The following is a 24,342-nucleotide window of genomic DNA, read 5'->3' on the forward strand; positions in this document are numbered from 1 at the left end:
CATCACGAATTAGACATCTCAGCCATTGCTGTTATTCTCAGGACATTGGAAGAACGAAGCTGGAGGCAATTCGGAAAGCATTAAGGCTGCCACTGCCTTTGCAGGTCCAGAGCATAGGGGTAAAGAGGGCATGGCTACCACCTAGATTTCAAAGGAAGAAGCTTCTTGGATCGCAGGCACAGTCCCATCTTGAGAGAGCCAAGTTGGAGGAGAAACCCAGACAGAGAGTCACCAAGTAGAGGGCAGGGACCAAGTAGGGGGCTGTGATGGAGCCATAGTACTCCATACTATGGGAGTAATGTTGCCATTCCAGGGGGCCCAGAAGGCCAAGAATTGAGTTAATGAGAATTATTCTCAAGCCTTGAGCTTTAATGCTGTTTGCTGTGTTAGGCTTTGGACTTCTTTAGGACTTTTTTCACCTTATTTCTTATTTCTCCTTGAAATTGGAATGTCAATCCCATGCCTGTTCCACCATTTTATTTTGGAAACATATAACTTGTTTGGTTTCACAGATTCACAAGAGATAAATTTGTCTCAGAGCAAACCACACAGCAAGTCTCTTTTATGTCTGATTTAGATGATATTTAGGTCACACTTTGCACTTTTGACTTCAGAGTTGATCTGCAATGAGTTAAGACTTGAGGCTGCTAGAATAGGATGTATGCATATTTCATATGAGGTCATGAATCCTGGGGCTCCAGGGGTATAATATCATGAACTGAATGCTTGTGTTCGTTAACATTCATATGTGGAAGCCTAATCTCCCATTTGATGTCATTTGGTGGCTGGGTTTGAGGAAGTTATTAGTCATGAGAGTAGAGCCCTCATGATGGGATTAGTGCCTTTGTAAGAAATCACTGACCCATGTAGCTTCTTTTCTACCACGAGGGGGCATATGACAAGTTGGCCTCTTCTGAATCAGAAGACAGTTCTCACCAAAACCTGACCATGCTTCCACTGTGACCTCAGCTTTCCATCCTTCAGAATTGTGAGAAGGAAATTCTGTTGTTTGCCCAAGCATTGGTACTTGTTGAGGCATCCTAAACTGACCAGACAAGGAAGCATATTCAACTGAAAAGTTCAAACAAATGTTGGGCAAAGCACCAAACCTTCACTGTGAAGTGAATGGAATGGCCCTGAATGTTTAAAAAAAAAATCCTAAATGATTCCTACATGACTCTTCCTGACATGTTAAAAATCATTATACTGAACTGCCTCCATAAAAATATTCTTGCTTAGATAGGTCTGACTTAGACTATCAGCACAAGATAGTCCTTATTCCAGGTGGTAGAAGTGACATTGTAATTAAAAGGTTCAGAAATACAATGTTATACAAAAATTTAAGATCAGCCAAATGTTTTTAATTGAGAACATGTTATTACATAAAGAGAAGTTTTGAAAATCTTCTTGAAACTTGCCAAAGGAGTTTGGACACCAAAATTATCAAAACCACAAGACTATAGAGAACTTTTTATTTCCTAATCACTAAAGAATATATCTATTATTTAAGTGTTTTTCCATGAGGTCCTCTTGTGATAAAATTAGAATGTAATTTTGCAAGAACCTAATTTAAACTTCTTCATATAAAATAGGTAAACATAATTGTAATTTTAACCCTAGCTCCTATCCTCACTCTCATCCTAACCCCAAACCTAACCCTAACTCCTAACCCTAACCTTTAACCCCTAACATGAACCATAACCCTAAGGACCCTAACCCTATCCCTAACTCTAAGGAAACTATCCATAACCATAACCCTGATTCTAACTCCTAACCCTAACCCTAACCCTCCTGGCTGCCTGCAAGCTGTTTTCTGGGCTCTACCTTCTGTGTGCTGGAAACACAGAAAGGACTTAACCATCATAAGCTCTACCTATGCTTTGTACCTGGTTTTTCCCCACCACCTCATGTTTCGCTGTTCACAATACAGACCAGGCTGAGGTTGACTTTGGCTCCTCTTTCTATACAGTCATCATAAGAACAGTCTGTGGTAAGCACCAGGAGGCTTGTAATCCGATTTTACTCTAATTTTGTCTTAACTGATTTTATATCATGCAAATAAATCCAACCCCATACTGTGGTATGGTACTCAGAGAGAAGTGGACACAGACACTGCTCCTCCTGCTTGTGTATTCCCTTGCCTTACACTGGCTCCTTTCCCACTTCATACAGCACTACAGCTTGCTTTCCAGAAAGTCCCTAAGACATTATGCACATTAACATTGATACCTAGCACAGGAATAATTTTTTATTAAGAAGTGAATTTTACAAGATAAAAAAATGCCATTTTATTGTAACAAATACATTTTAAAATATTTGACACATAATACAATTCTGTTCTTACAGGGCAGTGTTTCAAGGCTATAAATTCATTCTCATTAAAATTGTGGTAATTCACAAATAAGATGTGTTTGTTCTGCAAATTCTTCTCAACTAGCAATCAAAAGGCTGCAAATTTATAGGTGAGTAAGGATAACAGAAAAAAGAATAGGAAAGTAGAAATGTTCCTGGAATTAACAGAGTAAGGAATAAAACACAGAACGTGCTAACATAAGCAAAGACAATGCCAACAGTAACACAAACAGCTATGATCATGAATTCTTAGAACCTCACAGATGATAAACATCACATGACACGTTTGCCCCAACCTTCACTAATTTATATATTTTCTGTGGCTTGTATATCTTTAATATATCATTACTCATGTTTTTAACTATAGATTCTCCCTTAGCCAACTGATATACTGATTTTCCATCCTATAGAAAATTTTCATATCATTATAGGAAAATGCTCCATGGAACCCATCCTCAATGTGGTTATGGGTCACTTGAACTCCTGCGTTTTGAAGTCGGGTGACGTACATGACTCCATCGTCTCTTAAGACGTCATACTGACAAGTGATGATGTAAGTCAAGGGTAAACCACGCAACTTGCTGTCCTCTGCCAATAAGGGTGATGCTCTCACATCTAGGAACCCTGGATATTTTTTAGCCAGCTCAGAACTGCCAGTGCTGGGGCTGTTATAAAAGTGGCCATTCTTAAACCTCTCAGGAAGCAAGGAACTCCAGTTCACGAATTTGAACAGATGGATTGATTCCATGGGTACGTGTTGGTTGGAGAGCATGGCTTCTTCAAGAGACCGGTCTGTGGTAAAGTATTCACTCCAGAACCTGACCATCACTGATGTGGATAGAGATGGAAAGTATGCGTTTTCGCGGTATGATGGCAGATCCATATCAAGAGCCTGAAGGGCAGGATATACTAAGACCTGGACCTTGAGTTTGATCTTAACATCTGGGTCTTCTATGAGCTGAAAAGCAATTTAAGATAAATCCCTTGAATGAGTAATTTAGATTTAAAAACATCTATTTCATTCAAAAACAAGGTATTAATCTGACTCATATTTAGAATCTAAAAAAAGATAATTAGAACAGAACTATACCTCATAGGACTTTCTAATTTTCCACAGTGCAGGTTTCTACTGCCTATTGTCAGTGTAAGTAAAATGGGTAGGGAAAGAGAGCATTTAATCTGTGATTAAAAACCAAAATACTCCTAAAGTGAAAAGTGGCCACCAAAAGCCTGGCATGGTGGCAGAAGCCTGCAATCCCAGCACTTGGGAGACTGAGGCAGGAGGAGAACAAGTTCAAAGCCCTGTGGGTTAGTTAGGCCCTGTCTCAGAAAGAGTGAGAGAGAGGGAGAGAGAGAGAGAGAGAAAGAGAGAAAGAGAGAGAGAGAGACAGAGAGAGACAGAGAGAGAGAGAGAGAGAGAGAGAGAGAGAGAGAAAATAAGGAGGGAAGGAAGGAAAGAAGGAAGGAGGAAGGGAGGGAGGGAGGGAGGCCTCCAGAGGAACCTGTTTTGTGTATGAACATATACTGTATATTGACAAGTATTAACATTTAAGGAAGAGTCACAAAACTAGGAATTCTAACATGTTTCTGGCACTGAGCAGTGCCAAGTCTCAGGGGCTAGAGACCAGCAATCTGCTCTTTAAGAAATATTTCCAGTGGCTCAGATGTCGTTAAAGTTGAGATCAAATGGTGAAGGACATAGGTGGTCAAGAGACTCTTCCTAGACTAAACTGCGATGGGCAGGTTGGGGGTTGATGAAAACCTGCGATCACCCTTCACACACAGTATTAGAGAAAGTGCAGCATGCTGGCATTCCTTCCCTTGTTGTGAAAAATAACAATTTTCTAAAAATAAAATAAGTGCTGTTTGCACTTACAACAGCAAAAGCAAGTGGAGCAATGGTCATATTATAGCATTGGTAATACAGTTAATAGAGTTAGTAAAATAAAATGTTTGTAAGTACATTGTTCTATGAAAAATTATCAGTTCAGTACTGTGTCTTAGCATTACGCAAGATTTCCAAAGCTCAGTAGTCATGTGAAGGATGCTGTGTACTGAGGTGTGGTAGTAATTAAATATAGAGCTCATAGGCAGTTACTTTTACATTGAGTTAAGAAGAAATACAAAAATATTTGCATTTGGTCAAGAAATTAAAGTTACATGTAGTCAAAATCTTTGTATCTGTGATTATTCCTAAAACTGTCTTTTATCATTAAATTGAATATGCATAGATCAAGTGCATGACTTCATAAAAACAGGATTGCAATGTACAATAACATATTTAAGATTCTGGGAGTTCACCATGTGCTCTGACTCAGCACCTCCTTCCACTTCCCAGTGACCACCATGACCACACTCACCCTGTGGTATTAAATACTGTGTGTTTGCTAGGAAGTCCTCCACCTTCACACAATGTCAATCCATGCACTGATCTGGTTAAGGAAATCTACCTATTCCTATGCAAATGGTAATTGCTATTGACATTTTCCTAAATTTTTTGGCATTCCACTTGGTTTATGGTTTTGCTTCTATAACCTATTAATATAGTGAAAATTAACTGACTTTTACCTAGTGTAATTGCCTTGCATTATTAGAAACTTACACATGGTGCATATATTTCCCTAATATTTCATTTGTGTTGCTAATATCTTAGTTTTAGGAGTGTGATTGGCCCATTGTTGTAATTCCTGAAAATGCATTTTCCAGATTGCTTATAAACATTATGCTTCTGTGCAAAGAGAGAGTGCATGCACTTTTCCTAATCTCGGGCATGTGGTATGTTTATTCACCTTTGATTCTTGTAAATTAAAACTGAGGTTTCTTATTGGTGCTATTTTTTCTTGAGTTAACTTGTTTCAGGGTTATGTAATGACTCAGATTTTCATTTCTTTTTGTGTCTGTCTTGGAAGCTATATTTTTCTTGAAATTTGTCCATTCAATTTAAATATTATTAAGCATTATTTTCACTTAAAAGAACTTCAAGTACCTCTCAAGAACTGTAGTGTGATTTCTTATGAAAAACCAATTCTTTCCATGTCTGATGGATCTTCGGTGTTGTCCCTTTCTCAGTCCTGTCGCTAATCTTTGTACCTAATCTGTTTTTCTTCATTAGATTTTGCACAGATTTTTAAATTATATTACTCCTTTCAAAGTATCAACTTTTTGCTTTTTGTTCATAGCTACTGTAAGCTTATTGTATCATAATTTCTGTTATCTTCCTTTTATTTTTAGGTGCTTATACATTTTCTTTCTTGAGTGAGTGAGATACTTATTTTCAACCTTCTTTTTTTCTAATATATTTTTATGGGTATACATTTTCCTATAATTGCCATAAAAGATTTAGATTCTTTTAAATATTGACCTGTGGACCTTTAATGTATTTTTAAAATTTCTTTAGGGAGGTAGATATTTTTCCATCTTCTTTTTTCTTATTGATTTCCGAAATTATTGCATTGTGGTAAGAGTCCAAGTGTTGTGTGATTTAAACTCTGTGATTTTTTTAGACTTGCCACGTAGCCAACCCAGTGCATGTCAGTTATTTAAAAAGTGATCATGTGTGTTTGTTTGTTCCACTGTTCTTTATATATAGATGACATTAAATTACGTTTATACATCAATTACTCCACTCCTCTATGCCTTTAGTGAAAACATCTGCCTGTTACCTTAATTACTGAAAGAAGTATTTTTAAATCTCTCATTGTGACTGTTCACTTGTGTTTTTTCACCTGTAGTTGTATTAATGTATTTTTTGTCTATTTTGAAGCCATGTTATTAAAGCCATATAGATTTAGTTGTGAAATTTTCTTGCTGATGTAAAGCTTTTCTATAATGATGTGATCTTTGTTCTCATCCACCAATTCTTTTAAATATTATTTCAGGGTATTCACTTCTACCAACCTGCTTTCAAATTTTCTGCTTATGTTTTTATTGTGCCATTTATAAACTAGATATGATAAGAATTTTTTTCTTCAGTGACTTGGGTAATTCAGGTAATATAAAGCTAACAATATTTAATATAATTATTACCACTTTGTTTTGTTAATCCTATTTTTCTTTTTAACTCACCTGTGCTTTCTTTCCTAGTGGTTGACCTTGGCATATTCTAGTTCTACCTGTGATAGTTTGGACATTATACACTGTGTAGTTCAGACATTATGCCCTGAGCCATACTAAAATAGTTTCCTGAGGTTTACAGTGTGTATCTTCACTTCTCAAAGATTAATGAATTTCAAAGGCCAATTCTAACCCTTCATCTCTTGTTTAACAATAAAAGATAGTTTATAACACTTAAAGTCTGTCCTTCCCTTGCCTTTTAACATGTAAGAATTCCATTTTATTTATACTTTATTTCCATCTGCTTAGTTATTTTAAAGTATCCAATTTCCCCAAGAATATCCCACATCTTATCACATTTTTTAGCCTCTTCCTGCATGTTAACTTCTTATTTGTGTTTTCAATTTGTTTGAAGCACTTCATTTAAAATATATTTTAATGTGCTCCATTGACAACAGACAACTTTGACCAAAATATGTCTGTTATTCTCCTTGATCCTTAGCTATCTTTGTGGGACATAAAATTAGGTTAGGGGTCACTTTTTCTGCATTTGGTATTAGCATTATGCTGGCTCAGAGCTGACACTGCTGCTTTGAGAAGACAGCCTTTGGTGCTTCTGGTTTTCCTGATTGTGTCAAGATTTTCTGTATTGCTTCTTTTTGTTTTCTGATTGCCTGTACTTTGCTTTGCGCTGTCTGCATTCTTTCTATTTTACTTGTTGGATTTAGCCTTTTAAATGATGCTTAGGTTCCATAGAGCTTCGTTTATCTGCAGTTTGGTATCTTTCATCAGCTCTACAAAAATGTGAAATGCTCCTTTCCCCTTTCTCTCCCCTGCTTAAGGCAAAAGCATTTAAAGCCCTTGGATTTTCACTCTGCCTGCTGCACTTCTCCTCTGTATTTCCCATGTTGCATTGTGCACAGTTACCAATGAATCCATATAACTCATTTTTCACATTTTTAACATATAAAATTTTTTCCTTTACCTCTGTCAAATGACTTAAGCCATTCACCAACCTTCTAATTTTGAAAACTTTGGTTTTATTAGTTTTAGAGTTTTATTATTTTCCAAAATTCCTGTTTTCTGCTGAAATTCATAATCATGATTATGAATACATTGAAGAAAATTTGATTGTTCTTTTATGTTCTCTGGCTGAAAACCCTAAGATCTGAATTTTGTGGAGAGCTCCCCATGGCCTGTAGATTCAGCTTGCTTTCTTCTCCTTCATGGTTTTGTGTTCATTTGTCTTCATATATTTTATAGTGTGGTGGACATTGAATTTCAAAAATATTTGCAGAAGTAATTCAGAGCTTATAGTGATCCCATATTTTTTCAGAAATGGCTTTTATGCTTTTTAGTAACACATAGTGTTATTAAACTTAATTTGAGTTGAAAGCCTGGGGTCTTCCAACCAAGAAGATGCTGTGAAGCAAGACTTTAAATGTGTGCAGTATCATTCTACTTCAGCTTTGACCTGCACTGACAGCATCTATCTTCAGGATCTCAAGATGAGAAATGCTTTATGATGTCCCACCTTGGGGATCCTTCCATTTCACTTGAGATCCATAACTGCAACGTTTCTAAAGCACATCGTAATATCCTTTTGATTGCCATGTGCATTAGAGTACAGAGGACATGGAGTGTACAGTTATTTGTATGATGTTTGTCTTTAAAATTTTTTAGACCTAGAGATTTCCTACATGATTTAGCTTTATAATCGTCTACAGCATATTATAAGTTATTTTATCCATGTTGTAGTAATTATGACTGAGAAATAAGTGGCTTAATATTATAGAAACCTTAATACATAAAGAAAGAGCTTATTATGTAGCAATAAAAATACAAGGATGTTTGAGGAGATCAGGTGGATTGTCCTAGGTCACCTTCAGACATTGCTTCAGTTCAAAGTCTTATCTCCTGCTGTGCTCTTTGTGTGACATCAGGCTGCCCTCAGGCAATTATGAGTAGGAAATGTCAAACTTCTTTTCTAGAAAAAGTACCAAATATCTGTTCTACAGGACATCAGAATGAATCACACAATTTTTATTATTTTCTTTAGTCAGAAATGAAGTTTTCTTAATTTTACCAGTATCTAAAATTTACACACTTAAATATTCATTAAAAAACAGCACAGAAATATTTGTTTTGTATACAATACATTTAAGTGCCTTATTTCTGATTAGTATAAGCTTTTTAATTGAAGATACTGATTTGAAAAGTATGCATAGATTGTTTTACTACAATGACAGTGCTTCTAAGGCTCTTGTTTGTTTATTTTTGTTTTCTTTTCTGGTACTGGGGATCTGAGGGACTTGTTCATGGAGGCAGGCCAAACTGATTACCATCCCCAGCTCGTTCTTTTGACATAACTTATTTTACATAACAAGTGTCAAATCAACTTTACCCAAAATCCACTATGTTAATGTATGTAATTATGGTTATATAGTATTTTAAATTCATGGCTAATGTGTGTATATTTTAGCTAAATGTCCCAGAAATTTTTGACTAATTAATATCTGAAAATTATGATTCCTTATTCAAATAAATGATATCTAGGATCTCTGAATAAGTTCCAGATTTTTTGCTAATTTTTTCAATGGACAAATATTCTGATAGCAAAATTCTTCGTGCAAGTATTGGCAAACTGCCTATAAATACGGCAAACATCTGATTCTTTGATTGTGGTGAGTGGTGTCACTGCTGGATTCCTCTAATACATTCCCCAACATCACAAAAGCTGTCCATAATAACCACATTTAAACCAATGATCTAGAAGGTGTATTCCACAATATTAAGAAAAAAAATACACCTTGACATGAGACAAGACTAAAAACACTAGGCATATAAATGTTACCTAATATTATCTCTAGGTGTCTCTAATATCTAATACAGTAATAAGATGATATATTTACATTGATCTTTTAATGTCTGAAGTCAATATATTCACATGTAGGACACTTTACAAAATAAAACAAATCTGGGCATCATACCTGTTGAGTCACTGCTGCAGCTAGATTTCCACCAGCACTGTCCCCAGAGACACCAACTCTTTCAGGGTCTACACCATATTTTTCAAGAACATCACGGCGTAGGAACCACGTCAATGCATTGTATACATCTTCATACTGATTTGGAAAATGATATTTTGGTGCTAGTCTGTAGCTGTGTGCAGAATAACAATTATTAACCAATTATTTTAATTAAATATATGTGTTTAGGCTTTCTCTAAGTCTAAAATTAAAGGTACACTGTGTCATTGGTAGGTACAATACTTTGAGTAATTATAAATCCAAAGATAAGCTCCAACCTTATGATGATGCTTTATCTTAGAGCTTTTACAAGTTGAATTTTTACACAATTAAAAGCTTGAATAGAAAAATTGGATTAAGTTTAATGTAAAAAACTAGTGAGAAAAAAATAGGTGACAATTACCCTAACTAAACGTCTCCAGAATTCTATTCTTCTTAATCACTATGTTTTATTGGTAAACAATAGCAAAAAATCTTGCCATTTATTCTGTGTGAATTTAATCTAAGATGACAAGTTGACACTACTTTGTTTTACTGATGACTTCTGCAATTTTTGCACTCATCCCCATTGGATTGATGCTTTCTCTTATTATCCATCTAGAATGCTTTTTGAGAAAAGGTTTTGCCTGTGTTCCATGTGTAACTTAATAACTAAAGAAAGATTATACTGACATGCACTCTACTAACTGCTTCAAATATACTTTTTCATCTAATCCTCAAAACAAGTCCATTATGTGGAAAATGATTCTTGGTTTAGGAAAGAAACTGAGCTGAGGAGATGGTGTGTAACTTGCACAAATTCGCATGCTATTTTTCAAGGCAGGCTTGAATGTGATTCTCTGATTCTGAAGCCCTCATCCTTATTCACTCTGCTCAGGAAAACAAGGCTGGAAATCCAGCAGAAGGCATCGTCCATGAGTCTAATTCTAACAATTTCTAAAGCTACTGTTTTTGATTTCTGCTTGACCTGTTCTTTTCTCTGCCTCTTTTCTGGTCAAGCTCCAGTTTATTTCCCTACATTTGTTGTCTCAATTTCACTTGAAACATCGCTGGTGTAACTCTTGGAATAACAAAGAGAACTGAGGGCATCTTCTATATAAGGCTTATGACTAAAAAGCACACAAGCTAATGGTGGTCTTACTTGGTTGACACAACAACAGCATCAAGTCTGTCGGCTGTCCGTCTTGACAGAAAGTCATAATTAAAAGAAGCTGAAATAAAAGAATACCAAATCAGAAATGGACAAATGAATCACTGGGCATTTCTCTCAGCACAAAACCTACTAGTACACCCTATTCCTCATTGAGATGTTCTGAGAAAAACGTTTCTAATATTTCCAATAGTTCATCATCACCATAGAACATGACTTCTGCTCAGGGATCTTCCACATATACATTGTCAGTTTTCTTTTCTTCCCTACATTTCACACTGCATAATTTAAACCAGCTCTATGCTCCTCAACATTAATCTCTTTTCCTTTCATTTAGCAGATGTTAGCTGTTAAAAGTGCAAATTTAAATAGTTTAGGGATTATGCAACTCCTTATACTTAAGGAAGGTACAATCTACTGTAGATAGAGGTAGGGAGGAGGAGACAAATTCAAGTTAAAAATGTGAAAATCATAGTTGCTTTAATGGAGCAGCACAGAAAGTTTTGCATGGAAATGGTATGACTTCACTGAAACTGCAGTGAGAAAGGTAGAAAAGAAAGAAGTAGAAGACCGAGTCCTGTTCTATGATTCCATCCTCAATGGGACAAGAAGAGATGAAGAGCTGGGGGGGCTGCTACTACTTGTTTCACTTGGTTTTCAGACAAGTGTAAGGCTGGGGTAGAACACACACATGCACTAGGTGTGGGCAAATGCTCCCTCTACAAAGGAGACAATTTCAAGATAAACTAGAATCTTTCAGTAACATGGCTGGGGAAATCCTAAGATGTTCACGTGTCAGGATATGAGGTTGTCACAGGGCCATATCTGGACAGCCAGACAAAAATGAAGATTTTTTGGTGATATTTTCAATATCAGGTGCTAAATACTCTTAAAATGTCAAATATATACTAGGTCTTAAAACTTCCATTTAACCTTTGTATAAGATGGCCTGTGTATGTTTTTAATTAGGATACAAATGTGTTTGTTTTCTTTCCACAATGCAATATGGAAGAAACAGGCAAGTAGTATTTTGTTTCAGGCTTGTTCTTGTTTGGTCTTTCACCTCTGTAAACACACTGCTGTTCTTCAGAAGAACTTCAGTGAAAAGGTTTCTAAAGAAGTGCTTTGGGCAGCAGAGACTCATAGAAATTAACTGCAATAGTCAGATTTTCGGTTAGAACTAGCACTTCATTGCCAACTGAAAACTTCACAGACCGAATTTATAGGAAATGATGCATAAGTTCACCCCATTTCCTGCTCCAACTTACATCCCCAATCATTGTCAATACACATCAATACTTGTATTTCTATGTCACTGAGATCAAAAGCCCCTCCTCCCTGTGATGCCAATTCTTCCCTTCTGTGCCAAGCCCAATGTCCATCCGTGGTCTCAAGGTCAAATGAACCCCACCTGTTCCTCAAGCCCCACACCCCACATTTTTCCACTATGTCTCACATAGTCTCAACATCAGTTTACGAACCTGCTCACAGACCTCCCACAATAATATGACATGTGTACAATAGAAAACATATTAAATATAAAACACATGTATATATTAATAAACATATTATATAAAACAAATTTGTATGTAGTAAAATGACATATTTTGTACTTATAAATATATAAGATGAATTAATTTGTATCATGTACAATAATAATGAAATATTCAACTCTGCCTTTTTCCATGTAACACCTTCTTCCACATTTTCTTAATATCTAAGCTTAATAAAATACTAGAGTCACCATCTCTATTTCCTCATAGCTCACCCACTGCTTCACCCCTTTCACTTTGGTTTTCACTACAACATTCTACCTAGATTCATGAAACACTTCTTCTTAACTGAGATTTTCTATACTTTGGTATTCATTGTTCCTTCTTTCAGGAAAAAATGAAAAAGATTTGACATTTCTTTCTTGGTTTGTTCGTTTGTTTCTGGCAGTGCTAGGGTTTGAACTCAGAGCCTCACACGTGCTAGGCAGGCACTCTACCACTTGAGCCACTGTGCCAGGCCCTTGACAACATTTCTTTAAACTAATGTGGCTCCAAGTAAATGAATTACAGACAGTGAAGTGTTGTGATTTGACATACACAAGTTTTTATGCTGGAGTCAATGCTTCAAAAAAATGTATGCAACAAACTAAAATTTCACACTCTCATACCAGCGCTCAACAAACACCAGCCACCTCCATGGATATAAAATAAGCCCCTCTTTAGGGTCTCTGACTTTCGTTTCGGGATGTACACACGGACAGGAACACTGTTGAAAGTTGTCTCTGTGACAGTGACATTTTCATCAGACGTGGGTGGTACTTCCGCAAAGTTCAAAAGGAACATCAGAGTGCTCATGAGATGGTTGATTCCCAAAAGTTCAGCAAAGAGAGCCTAAGAGGAGAGAGCAGGAAGAAAACCCACAACATTACAAATATCAAATGCAAACCTTGTTTATGAACGTATGAGTATGCATAGATGTTCCCCACCGTTGTGTGTGTATTGTCACAGGTGAATGAGTGACACAGAAATACTGAAGGTTTTATTGTGTCTGTGTTACTAAAATGGGTGCTTAAAGCAAAAAACATTGAAGGGTTACGAAGTGACAGATTCCATGCTTGACCGTTAAGAGTACAAATACAAGATATATTCTCTACTCGAAAAAAACCTCAGAGACAAGGGAGAGAAACGGGTTCGCAAGCAATTAGAAGACAGCGTAACTACACATTCCCTGTACATGTATGAAGACTTTGCCAGTGATAGGCTAGACATGATAATAAGAGAGGAGTTTCCAAACACCAGTTGAACTCTGATGTGAAAAAAAGTGTGGACAAACAAAGAAGGACACCTCTGTTTAGGAAAAGCAATGTTATGGATCACTTTTTTATTAACCACATGTCACTTAGCAAAGCCAAGTCAGGTCTACACAGTTGTGCATGAAAAAAAAGGGAACTCCAGAGGTGAAAGTGAGCTACGTCCTAAAGAATTAAAGGCTTTCTTTCTGACCTGAAATTGGAAGTGTACTCTACGGACCTAAGTATTGAAACTGCTGGGTCACCTTTTCCTCATTGCTTGAAGATTAAGTAAGAAAAAAGGAATGAGTGAAAATGCCCACTTCAAACCTGAATCATCCCACCCTGTTCCTGAAAGGGAAGTCAGGAAGTACTGTTCCCAGAATGCTTTCCCAATGTAATTATAAAATTAATTCTGCCTCAGAGAGGAAGTCATACAATTTAGAGGCAGAAATGAAGGGCAAAGCAAGCGTTTGCTGTTGGAACACTATAGTGTTTCATGAAGACATAGATGACACAGGCTTTCCATTCTTCTCATTGTCTTCCTGAAAACACCAGTTCTGTAACACAGATGGCTAAAATTACTGGTAACTTCCCATCACTGCTCCATTTAAACACTGTGTACCCAAATTCACTTTTCTGAAGCTATTCCTAGAGAGACACTTATAGCAGTGTCCACGTTCTGATGAAAACATGACTGATAGAGAACATAGTCTGGAAGATGTTCTAAAAAGGATACTGTTTTAGAGAAGTATTGGAGTTGTGTATTTGACCAGGATGTACTGGCTTTAAAACAGTAATGTCCCCATTGCCAATGCAAAAGGGAAATCGGCCAATGCCTGAAATGCAGTGCATCATGATTAATTACACCAATATTTAAGGGGTATATTTGAGGGATAAAGAAGCCATTGCAATAAAATATTATCATAGAGAAAATAATGAGCTCAAGCAGTGACTGCACTTGAAAAGTTACAGAAAGGAAAATTACAGCCCACATGAGGATCTGTAAAGCAGATACACACTATACCTCCCTAAAAGAAATTTCTTGTCTCTTTTTAAACATTTTATTAGGTAGAAGAAAACCTGCTTTCTTGCACATACACCAAAGACATCTGGTCTAACTTGAAATGCTGGTCATACATGGCATTGGCAAGTTAATAAGGTCAATGCTTATGTAACCTTACCTATAAAACCACTCTTCCCATGGTGATAGGGCTCAGGACACTGTGATAGGATAAGCGTTTGTACAACGGGCCAGCACTGGGGTTTCCAGTGAAGCACTGGAAAGAGGGTAACTGCCCACTGGTGGACTTTGACTACTTGTAAACTTCAATAAACCTTACATCTCACATCATCCCCAGGTATTTTCATTTTTCCTTCAGGAACCCCACTGCCTGGCACAGCTAGGCTATGGACAGGACAGCTTATCACTCAACTTCCAGATCCAGATGCTTGAATAAAGCTATCCAAGATACACAGGAGGACGTCTACAAGGTCATAGGTAGGTGCTATTAGCCCGCCTCTCAGCATCCCAAAAGAGAACCAAGAGCATTGTCCTTGGGAACGGGGATGTACAGACTTCGAAAGAAGAAAAATGAACTGGTTCTGAAGTGATATTAATTCCCGGAGATCCCAAAGCTACCATGTAGAGACGAAAATATCATGTAAGAAGTATTTATTTTGTAATTTTCCCTTTTTTCTTTACAGATTCCTCTCTGAATTCTCACTTGTGATATCACAAGCTATTCATGCTGGAGCCTACCTAAGTTAAAAAAAATACATTGAAGTTGCTTCTTCCTAGCTTGAGTATGCATTGGCCTGGTCTGTTCACTGATAAAGGCCCACTTAAGGGCACTAGGGACCAAAATCCATTGAGTTTCTTGTGAGACCATAGAGGGCAGTGCACAGTGTCTGCAGGCATTTTATTTTGATCACCCTCAGTTCCTGTAGTGTGAGTTTCTCATGGCAGAGAACAGGTATTCAAATGCATGCAAAGAGGCTATGATTTCACAATATGAACTGAATGCGCCATTAACACAGTGCTAGAAGACAAAATTAATTCATATTGTCTGCACATACAGATTCTGATGATTACAGAACCCTATAAAGCTCTGTAATAAATAAGCTCTAATTCAGGCAATGAGGAGGAGAGGTGGGATCAGTGCTAACTGAACAAATGCAGAAAGTTTCTAATGGATTCTCAGTTTAATTTGCATCTTTTTGCTTTGAAAATTTGTGGGTATAATTTTTAGATTCAGTGAGAAAACCAAGGAAATTTGATCAAAATCCTGAATGAAAGAGGAATTCATAGATATTTTTTAAAAATGCAATCTAGAAGCTGTCTCTTTGGTTATTTCTTATTCTGGGAATTTCTGTTTTCCATTCCCACATTATAAGAGTATCAGTTTGATATATTCTAACTAGCTAAAAAATAAATGTTATGCATATGGCATTTATTATATTACTTATTATTTATATTTAAATGTATGATTAAATAAATTATTAAAAGCAATCATTTTTTAAGTATTTGAGCTTTAGGAAGATAAGATTTAAATTAAATTATACAAATATCTACTCATAATTTTTAAAGTCATACATTGAAAGGTCTTTTCCAGTTTTTTTTTCTTTACAGTGGGACTGGATTTTGAACTCAGGGCTTTGTGATTACAAATTAGGTGCTCTACCAATTGAGCCACACCTTTGGTCCCTTTTTCTATGGTTATTCTGGAGATGGGATCTACAGAACTATTTGCCTGGGCTGCTTCAAACCACAATCCTCCTGATCTCAGCCTCCCATGTACCTAGTATGTATTATAGACAACAATCACAAGTACCCTGCTTCTAATTGCTAGTCAGTATTTCCTATTTAATATTGTGCCAGAATAAATTGATCCATAATCAATAACACTGTGAAGTAGATATAAATTCATTAGTTGTCATTATATTTTTCCTGAAGTTGAGAAGTTGGTTGTAGTAAACAAAAAGGGCGAGTGTATTAGATTCTAACAACTTCAAAATATACACATTTATTTATACAACGTACTGCCTCTCTCCATATATATATATAGTTATATATGTGTATATGTATATAGTTATATATAGTTATATATCTCATGTAAATCCATATCAAATTCCTGTTCAAATCTGTATTCAATCCATCTATGTCCATATCTCTATAAATTTTAGGTGTTTTTTCCATATATGTCACTTAAGCATTATTTTCAGTATTTCCAAATTTTAACTGAAAAATTTTCATGTGATTACATATGGAAATAAAATCACTAACACCTAGTTATAATACAGGCAGTTTTAAGGAGAAAGATATAAATAACAAGTATACTTTTTACTTTTTGCTAAGTACTCGTTTCTATCCAGTTTTCACTAAAACCTGGTATGAATATAATCTCAGTTTTTCAGATGAGAAATTTGAGGTGGGAGAGGTTCACACAGGTAAAAAGTGCCAGCATGTGGGACTCTGGACCTAGTCTTGGCCAGCCAATGTGCTCCACTTGGTGACTTTCATGATAAGAGGCACAAAGAAAGGAAAGGGTCATGGGATACAGTGGTTAAAGCTCCCTTGGTAGTTATTCAGTTTCATGGGTGAGAGAGTCTAGACAGGAATCTGCAGCGGAGGTCAATTTGGACCCAGATCAAGGTCAGCAGGATGGTAGTTTCCCGTGACTGGTCCAATTTTCTGCCAGTGTAGGCTACAACTAAGTAGACAAAAAGGTGACAAGCAAATGTCTTCCCCCTTTACTGGTGGCTAGCAACTATCTCAAAGTGACTGAAGTGTTAGACTTACAAAAGGTACAACTTAAGATATGGCTTCCAACATGTTAAAATTGCTTTCAGGAGCATGGAACTTTATGCAAGAAGAGTGAAATACAAATTACCTATGTACTCTAGTAATAAGGACAGTCCTGAAACAGAAGCAGGGTCCCACCTCTCCCTGGGGCACTGGTACAGTAGTTAAGCATCATCAGAACACTGTTAAGCATTGTTAAATCAGTTACTGATGTCTTTGTTTTTATAGTAAAAATAACAGTAATGTTTATTAGGAAAGGAATTTAGTACAACAGGATAAAAGTAGAGTGAAATGGAAAAAGAAGAAACATTTCCTGCTCCCTACACAGGAAATGGGAGTAGAGAATCTAAGCAAGCCTTTGTTTTAATCAGTCTTTTGAAATATTATTTTCCCTTTAAATGTGCTGGGGGGCTGGGGAGATTGGACTCCCTAACTGAAAGGAAGATCCTTCCCTGGGGCTCTGGCTGCTGTGAGCAAAGGATTGGAGCCAGGCCACTAGACTGCCCTCATGCCACTTTGAACCCAAAGCACAACTCTAGTTCCTTCAGTTATTGTACAGTTTCTATTGAGGTAGAGCAGAAGGTCCCCAGCCAGCTGGCTTGTGACCTTCCAGGTCTTCCCCAGATTCTGAGCCATCCAGACACAGAGCTTGGCATCGATGGGGTCTCCTACCTGCTGTTTTCCACAATTACAGAAGAGGTGGAGACTCCTACTTCCAGTGGACCATCTCCTGCTGTCTTTATTCTCACCAAGTGTTACCTTATTGCTGTCCATTCTTCAGCTCCGTGTGATTTCTATACGCGTGCTTCAACTCATTAACAAAACAAGTTTGAATAAATTACATAAATGGCAGGGATACTGAGTTTAAATGTTACCACAGGTGATAAGTGGGTACTGAACATTTGTTCCTTAAATTTAACAAGTAAATTTAAAATGTCTCCAAATCTGTGACATACAATAAATGTGATCATTTTTGCCAGAAAATTAACTTTTGCTAATTTAGTTAGCCCTCTGGCTTTAAATCGAAGTAAGAATAGAAAATGCTAGAGTTTCTTCAAAACATAAATTATTGATCTCAACTACTTCATTTGTAAAGGATGTCATTGTTAAGTTTCAAATAAATATGTTATTAAATTATAGAGAATGGTATAGGGGGTTTCAACTCAGGGCTTCATGCTTGCTGGGCAGGCTCTTTACCACTTGAGTCACTCCGCATGCCCCCAACTAATGCATTTTTGAAAAGACTACAGTAGCATTTCAAAAAATGTTTTGGGACATTTCAATAAAATAAAAGAGAAATAATAGATTTGTAATTTGGATCTTATTTGGCAAATTTACAGTTAGTAAAAAACAAACAGCATATTCAGGTAAAAAACAATGGAGTATCAAAAAAGTAATAAACAAGAAGAGAAAACTAACCTATAATATGCATGATTTTAAGTGAATTGTACAATTCTGGAAATTACTAAGGGAGTAATTATTAAGAGGAAGAGAAAAATTTCAGATGGAGGTAATTAGTAGGTGCTTGCATTATTTGGTAATGAATTTACTGAAGAGGAGTGAATCATGTGAACATATCAGAAGTGACTGATTTGAGCAAAATTCTCACATTGAAAAAATGATATAGAACTCACAAAACTGCAACAGACCACTGGCAGCAAACTGACTTAACAAGTATAATTGATTCCAGAATAGTTTAAAACTAGTCACTACACAAGAAATACTGAAATATTATAGTCCAAACATGAAAGAAAATAAATAGAGGCTTTCCCAAGTCTAATAACAATTCTAAAAATGTACATGGTATGATTAATAACGACTTGTGAAGGTGATTTCCATGAAGGAAAAATATCACTCACTTAAGCTAGAGGAAAGACTGAATTAATTTTTTATTCTTTCCATTGAAAATAATATAAAACCATTGTCATGATAAGGAGAAAACATCAATATAAACAAAAATGCAGAAAAAATTTTAGAAAAATTAAAATTAATGCTACTAAATTTTTCAGAATTTTGCAATGTGTGGCATCTAATAGATTATATAATTTGCTGTGTTTCTTTTCACTTAAACTAAATAATTCCTTTTTTAAAGTCAAATTTTATTTGCTCATTTCTTGCATTTGAAGTACTCTTCCATGACATCCTTGGCCTGAGACTCTTTGCCATAGTCCTTGAACAAAAGGTACATAGATTTCTGATTAACATTTTGAAGTTTCACTTAAGTTCTTAACTTTAATAATTAAAATCAAACATTTTATGAAACATTCCCATCATTAAAATTTGTTTTAGCCATATTCAGGGACCTTAATGACTGTGATTGTCCTTAAGGCTCATATTATGGCATTACTATTGCCAGCTTTTTAAAAATTTCTGCACATAAGTAATTACTTTTATAAACAACAAAAAAACTGGTAAGAATTTTTTGGAATAATTAATGGCAAAGGTAGAAAAAGGAGACAGAAAATAAGGCTAATTTTTTTTTTGCAAAATACTATCTATAAACGAACATTCATACTGTCCCAAGGCAACTGAAAACCTTCTGATCAGGTAACACCTCTTTCCACAAGTGCCAATAACCTTGTCTATGATGGGTCTGACAAGGCTGTCTGATATTGTCTCTTACCAAGCCTGATGCAATCACAGTCTTTTCAAGATAAAGCTGAGAAACAGGTCAGAATTGGCTTTCTACTGAAATGTATTTCATGTCCCCATTCTAGAAACTAACGTTTCATGCATAATAGATTAGTTGAAAGTTGATTTCAGTCAACAACTTTGACCACTGAATAGTAGAGGTTTGAATTACTATTCTTTATCAAATGCTTATAAGATTGTGAACGCACAGGTAGAACCAGATGCAATAAGGTCAAGCAAGTTCTTGGGGGGGGGTTCTTGTTAAATTTAGGGGTGAGAGGAGGATTTAAAAAATGGCTACTTCATCAATGAATGATGGATCATAGAGATTATATGCTAATGTGATGTACTTTGGCAAATTAATTAGATTTACTTATTTTTTATTAGCATATAATAGTTATACAGGAAGGATACATTGTGACATTTGTATATGTGCTTACAATATATTTTAGATTTACCCCCTTCATCAGTCTCCCTCATCCTCCCTCCCCCACTTCTTAGAACAATCTCTCTTCAATATTTTCACTCTCTAACATTCTTTTAAAAAGGAGTGAGGAAAGCATTTCTCTTTTGCAGGAAACTAAGTAACAAAAACAATCACCACAATAATAAACTCTTTCTTTCAAGAGTCACAGAGAAGACTATGAACTACAAGTTATATGAAGTATTGGAACAAAGAAAATGAGATCAGAAGAACCACACATAATACTGTGGTAGGAGGGTAGTAGAAAGACAGGCTGAGAGAGAGGGAGCCCCAAAGGAGGTAGATTCTAGAAAAACACAAGGAGTCATGCTCTAACAACGGAAATCCTGTGCTATGTGTAATGACAACCATGATCAAGGATGAAATATAATGTGGGTTATTGGGATAGATTAAAAACACTCGAATTATCTAGGAAGATTGAGAGATAAGTGATCTCAGGACAACTTCTGATGGAGGCTGTCACTGGGAAAAAGCAGCTATACCCTTTAACTACAACAGCAACAGACCATGTGATTCAAATATACAGGACAGTGTGTACATGTGTGTTTTGTGTGTGTATCAACATAATTTTGCAATATATACAAATTGTGTATATATTTCATATTTTAAATATTATATACATTTATACACATACAAACTGTAGCAATAAGAATTCTTTTTTTAACTCATTTATTCACATGTGCATACATTGTTTGGGTCATTTCTCCCTCCTGCCCCCGCCCCACCCTCTCCCCACCTCCCCCCTCCCTTCCAGGCAGAACCTGTTCTGCACTTTTCTCCAGTTCTGTCGAAGAGTAGAAATAAGCAATAATAAGAAAGACATAAAATTTTTGCTAGTTGAGATAAGGACAGCTATACAGAGAGATTCCTAGCATTGCTTTCATGTACAAATGTGTTACAACCCAGGTTGATTCATCTCTAACTGATCTTTACACTGGTTCCTTGATCCCCTTCTCATTTTGACTTCTGTCGCTTTAAGGTTTTTGTATTAATTCCTCTGGAGTGGGGACATCAAATGCTTTCATGCTTTAGGTTTTCTATCTAACCCTGTGCCTCCCGTATATGTTCTGCCCTTGTCATGTAACCCAAGTCCTACAACATTGCTGTACTTGCCTTAGATCTAAAGACCGCATATGAGGGAGAGCATACAATTTTTTGGTCTTCTGAGTCTGCCTAACCTTACTCAGAATGATGTTCTCCAGTTCCATCCATTTACTTGCAAATGATAAGATTTCATTTTTCTTCATGGCTGAATAAAATTCTTTTATGTATAAATACCACATTTTCTTGATCCATTCATTAGTAGTGGGGCATCTTGGTTGTTTCCATAACTTGGCTATTGTGAATAGCGCTGCAATAAACATGGGTGTGCAGGTGCTTTTAGAGTAACCTGTGTCGCATTCCTTTGGGAATATCCCCAGCAGAGGGATTGCTGAATCATATGGCAGGTCTATGTTTAGATCTTTAAGAAGTCTCCAAATTTCTTTCCAGAGTGGTTGCACCAGCTTGCATTCCCACCAGCAGTGTATGAGGGCTCCTTTTTCCCCATATCCTCACCAGCACATGTTGTTGTTGGTGTTTTTGATGATGGCTATTCTAACAGGGGTGAGATGGAATCTTAGTGTGGTTTTGATTTGCATTTCCTTTATGGCCAGAGATGGTGATCATTTTTTCATGTGTTTTTTGGCCATTTGATTTCTACTTTTGAGAAAGTTCTATTTAGTTCAGTTGCCCATTTCTTAATTGGTTCATTGATTTTTGGGAGAGTTTAGTTTTTTAAGTTCCCTGTATATTCTGGCTATCAGTCCTTTGTCTGATGTATAGCTAGCAAATATTTTCTCCCACTCTGTGGGTGATTGCTTCAGTTTAGAGACCATTTCTTTTGTTGTGCAGAAGCTTTTTAATTTTATGAAGTCCCATTTGTCCATTCTTTCTCTTTAGTTGCTGGGCTGCTGGCAGTCTATTGAGGAAGTCCTTGCCTATACCTATTAGTTCCAGATTGTTTCCTGCTCCTTCCTGTACTAACTTCAGAGTTTCAGGTCTGATATTAAAGGTCCCTGATCCATTCTGAGTTGATACTAGTACAGGGTGATAGACATGGATTTAGTTTCAGTTTCTTGCAAATGGATAACCACTTTCCCCAGCAGCATTTGTTGAAGAGGCTATCTTCTCTCTATCGTATAATTTTGGTCCCTTTGCCAAAAATAAGATGGGTATAGTTGTGTGGATTCATATCTGGGTCCTCTATTCTGTTCCACTGGTCTTCATGTCTGTTTTTGTGCCAGTACCATGCTGTTTTTATTGCTATTGCTTTGTAATATAGTTTGAAGTCGGGTATTGTGATACCTCCTGCATTGCTCTTTTTGCTGAGTATTGCCTTGGCTATTCGTGGTCTCTTGTGTTTCCAAATGAACTTAAGGGTAGATTTTTCAATCTCTGTGATGAAAGTCATTGGGATTTTTGATGGGAATTACATTAAACATGTAGATTGCTTTTGGTAGTATAGCCATTTTTACTATGTTGATTCTTCCAATCCATGAGCATGGGAGATCTTTCCATCTTCTGTAGTCTTCCTCGATCTCTTTCTTCAGGGGTTTGCAATTCTCCTTGTAGAGGTCATTCACATCTTTTGTTAAGTTTACTCCTAGGTATTTAAGAATTCTTGAATATTAAGTCTGAGAAAGAAAATCTTGGCCCTATTTTTGTTCCACAATACATACTTTGAATGGTTTGTCTAAGAAAATTCATTGCATTAATAAGAGTTGTATGTATAGCATTCATGTAAGGTGCTATGTACTATAAGCAAAATAGTAACAGTTTCCAACACATGAAAGAAAACAAGCTAGAAAAAAGTTTCTATAATGATGAAATATACAATATTTCAAAATTAATTTTTAAAATAGCATAAAAGAATTATCAGAAAGCAGAAATGCACACACTGAAGAACTAACTAGGCAGGAAGTTGGAGATGGTTGGTGGTCAGAAAGAAGGGAGTGAGAACATTGTTATTAGTTCTTGTACTGGAAGAATTCAGAAAGGAATAAGAAAAAAAGATAAAATAATTATATCAATAAAGACCAAATGAAACTCAAAGATTATGTATGATAGAAAAACAAAAAAGAAACACAGCCCTGTCACCTCAGCAGCTCACCTTCCTGTGAGTGGAATTCTGAGTGACCAGTTTCCTTGGTCATTTACCAGTTGACCTGTCTTTTTAAAAATGTTTTAAGAAATATGAACTTCCATGTATGAATCAAAGATTATTGCATAAAATTCTATAATTAATCACAGTGCTGCTTCATCCTACCTTTTCTGAAGTTCATATCTGGCAGCATTTAATAACTCTCTCTCTCTCTCTCAATTTCTCTCCAGGCTGGGAGACAATTTCTCTCTTGCTTGGGAATCCAGACAAGCTCCCATCCACAATTTCCTCTTGATTGAACTAGTCAATATTCATAAAGTTGATAAAATTCTGAGCTTACCATGTTCATTGTCATTTTCATTTGTGTGGTACTCCATGTTAGTTTCCAAGGTTCCTCAATATTATCTGGCAGAGGTGTATAAACAGAATATGCCCCAAGGACCCCTGCAATCAGAAACAAAGTTGTCTTTCTTCCCATGTCTCCCTTTTACTCTTTGTACTTGGGCCTCACAGCAAATATAATCATTTCCAAACATTCACTTGCTAAGTTTGAATCTCTGTTAAAATTTAGCCATACACTGACTTCATGAAAACAAGTCCACTGTTCAAACTGCAGTTCATAGTCAATCTACAAATAAGTCCAGTCATAAAATATTGCCTAACTTCCTTAGAACAAATTGCACTGCACAATCTGTCATTTAGATAGTCCAGAAATAGTTAGAACATGCACAAAGGACAACTCTATGAAATAAAATACTTACTATTTACAATTTCTATCTAATCCAACAGCCCTATTGTGTGTGTTGCTAGGCAGTTTGTAAAGAAACATATGTTGCGCAATTACTACTTACAGAATACTTGATAAGCACACACACACACACACACACGCACACACATACATATTCCACTGGAAA

At 36.2% G+C, this 24,342-nt stretch overlaps 1 protein-coding gene, 1 non-coding gene and 1 pseudogene across 2 annotated transcripts; all 3 read right to left on the reverse strand.

The window, feature by feature from the left end:
- Positions 1–1,339: 1,339 nt before the first annotated feature.
- Aadac (arylacetamide deacetylase) lies at positions 1,340–23,960 on the reverse strand. Its single transcript, XM_020183822.2, has 5 exons — positions 23,769–23,960; positions 12,746–12,968; positions 10,576–10,645; positions 9,396–9,567; positions 1,340–3,310 (listed from the first exon to the last, which is right to left on the reverse strand). Exons 1-5 carry the CDS (start codon positions 23,904–23,906, stop codon positions 2,714–2,716), a joined length of 1,200 nt encoding a protein of 399 aa, XP_020039411.1. The 5' UTR covers positions 23,907–23,960; the 3' UTR covers positions 1,340–2,713.
- On the reverse strand, positions 1,906–2,007 carry LOC141418722 (small nucleolar RNA SNORA51; annotated as a pseudogene).
- On the reverse strand, positions 19,453–19,586 carry LOC141418724 (small nucleolar RNA SNORA33). Its single transcript, XR_012443372.1, has one exon. It is a non-coding gene; the product is annotated as a small nucleolar RNA SNORA33 (small nucleolar RNA).
- Positions 23,961–24,342: the final 382 nt, after the last annotated feature.

This window comes from Castor canadensis, chromosome 17 (assembly GCF_047511655.1).
Source record: "Castor canadensis chromosome 17, mCasCan1.hap1v2, whole genome shotgun sequence".
NCBI classification, from domain to species: Eukaryota; Metazoa; Chordata; class Mammalia; order Rodentia; family Castoridae; genus Castor; species Castor canadensis.

Bases quoted from the DNA above. Each gene is read 5' to 3' on its own strand.
- Aadac (XM_020183822.2), bottom strand. From the start codon at position 23,906: ATGGGAAGAAAGACAACTTTGTTTCTGATTGCAGGGGTCCTTGGGGCA. The intron at 10,646-12,745 runs GTATGAGAGTGT...CTTTTATTTCAG, and splicing joins CTGGTGTTTGTTGAGCGCTG to CTTCTTTTAATTATGACTTT. The intron at 9,568-10,575 runs GTAAGACCACCA...TTCTGCACACAG, and splicing joins GCTGTTGTTGTGTCAACCAA to CTACAGACTAGCACCAAAAT.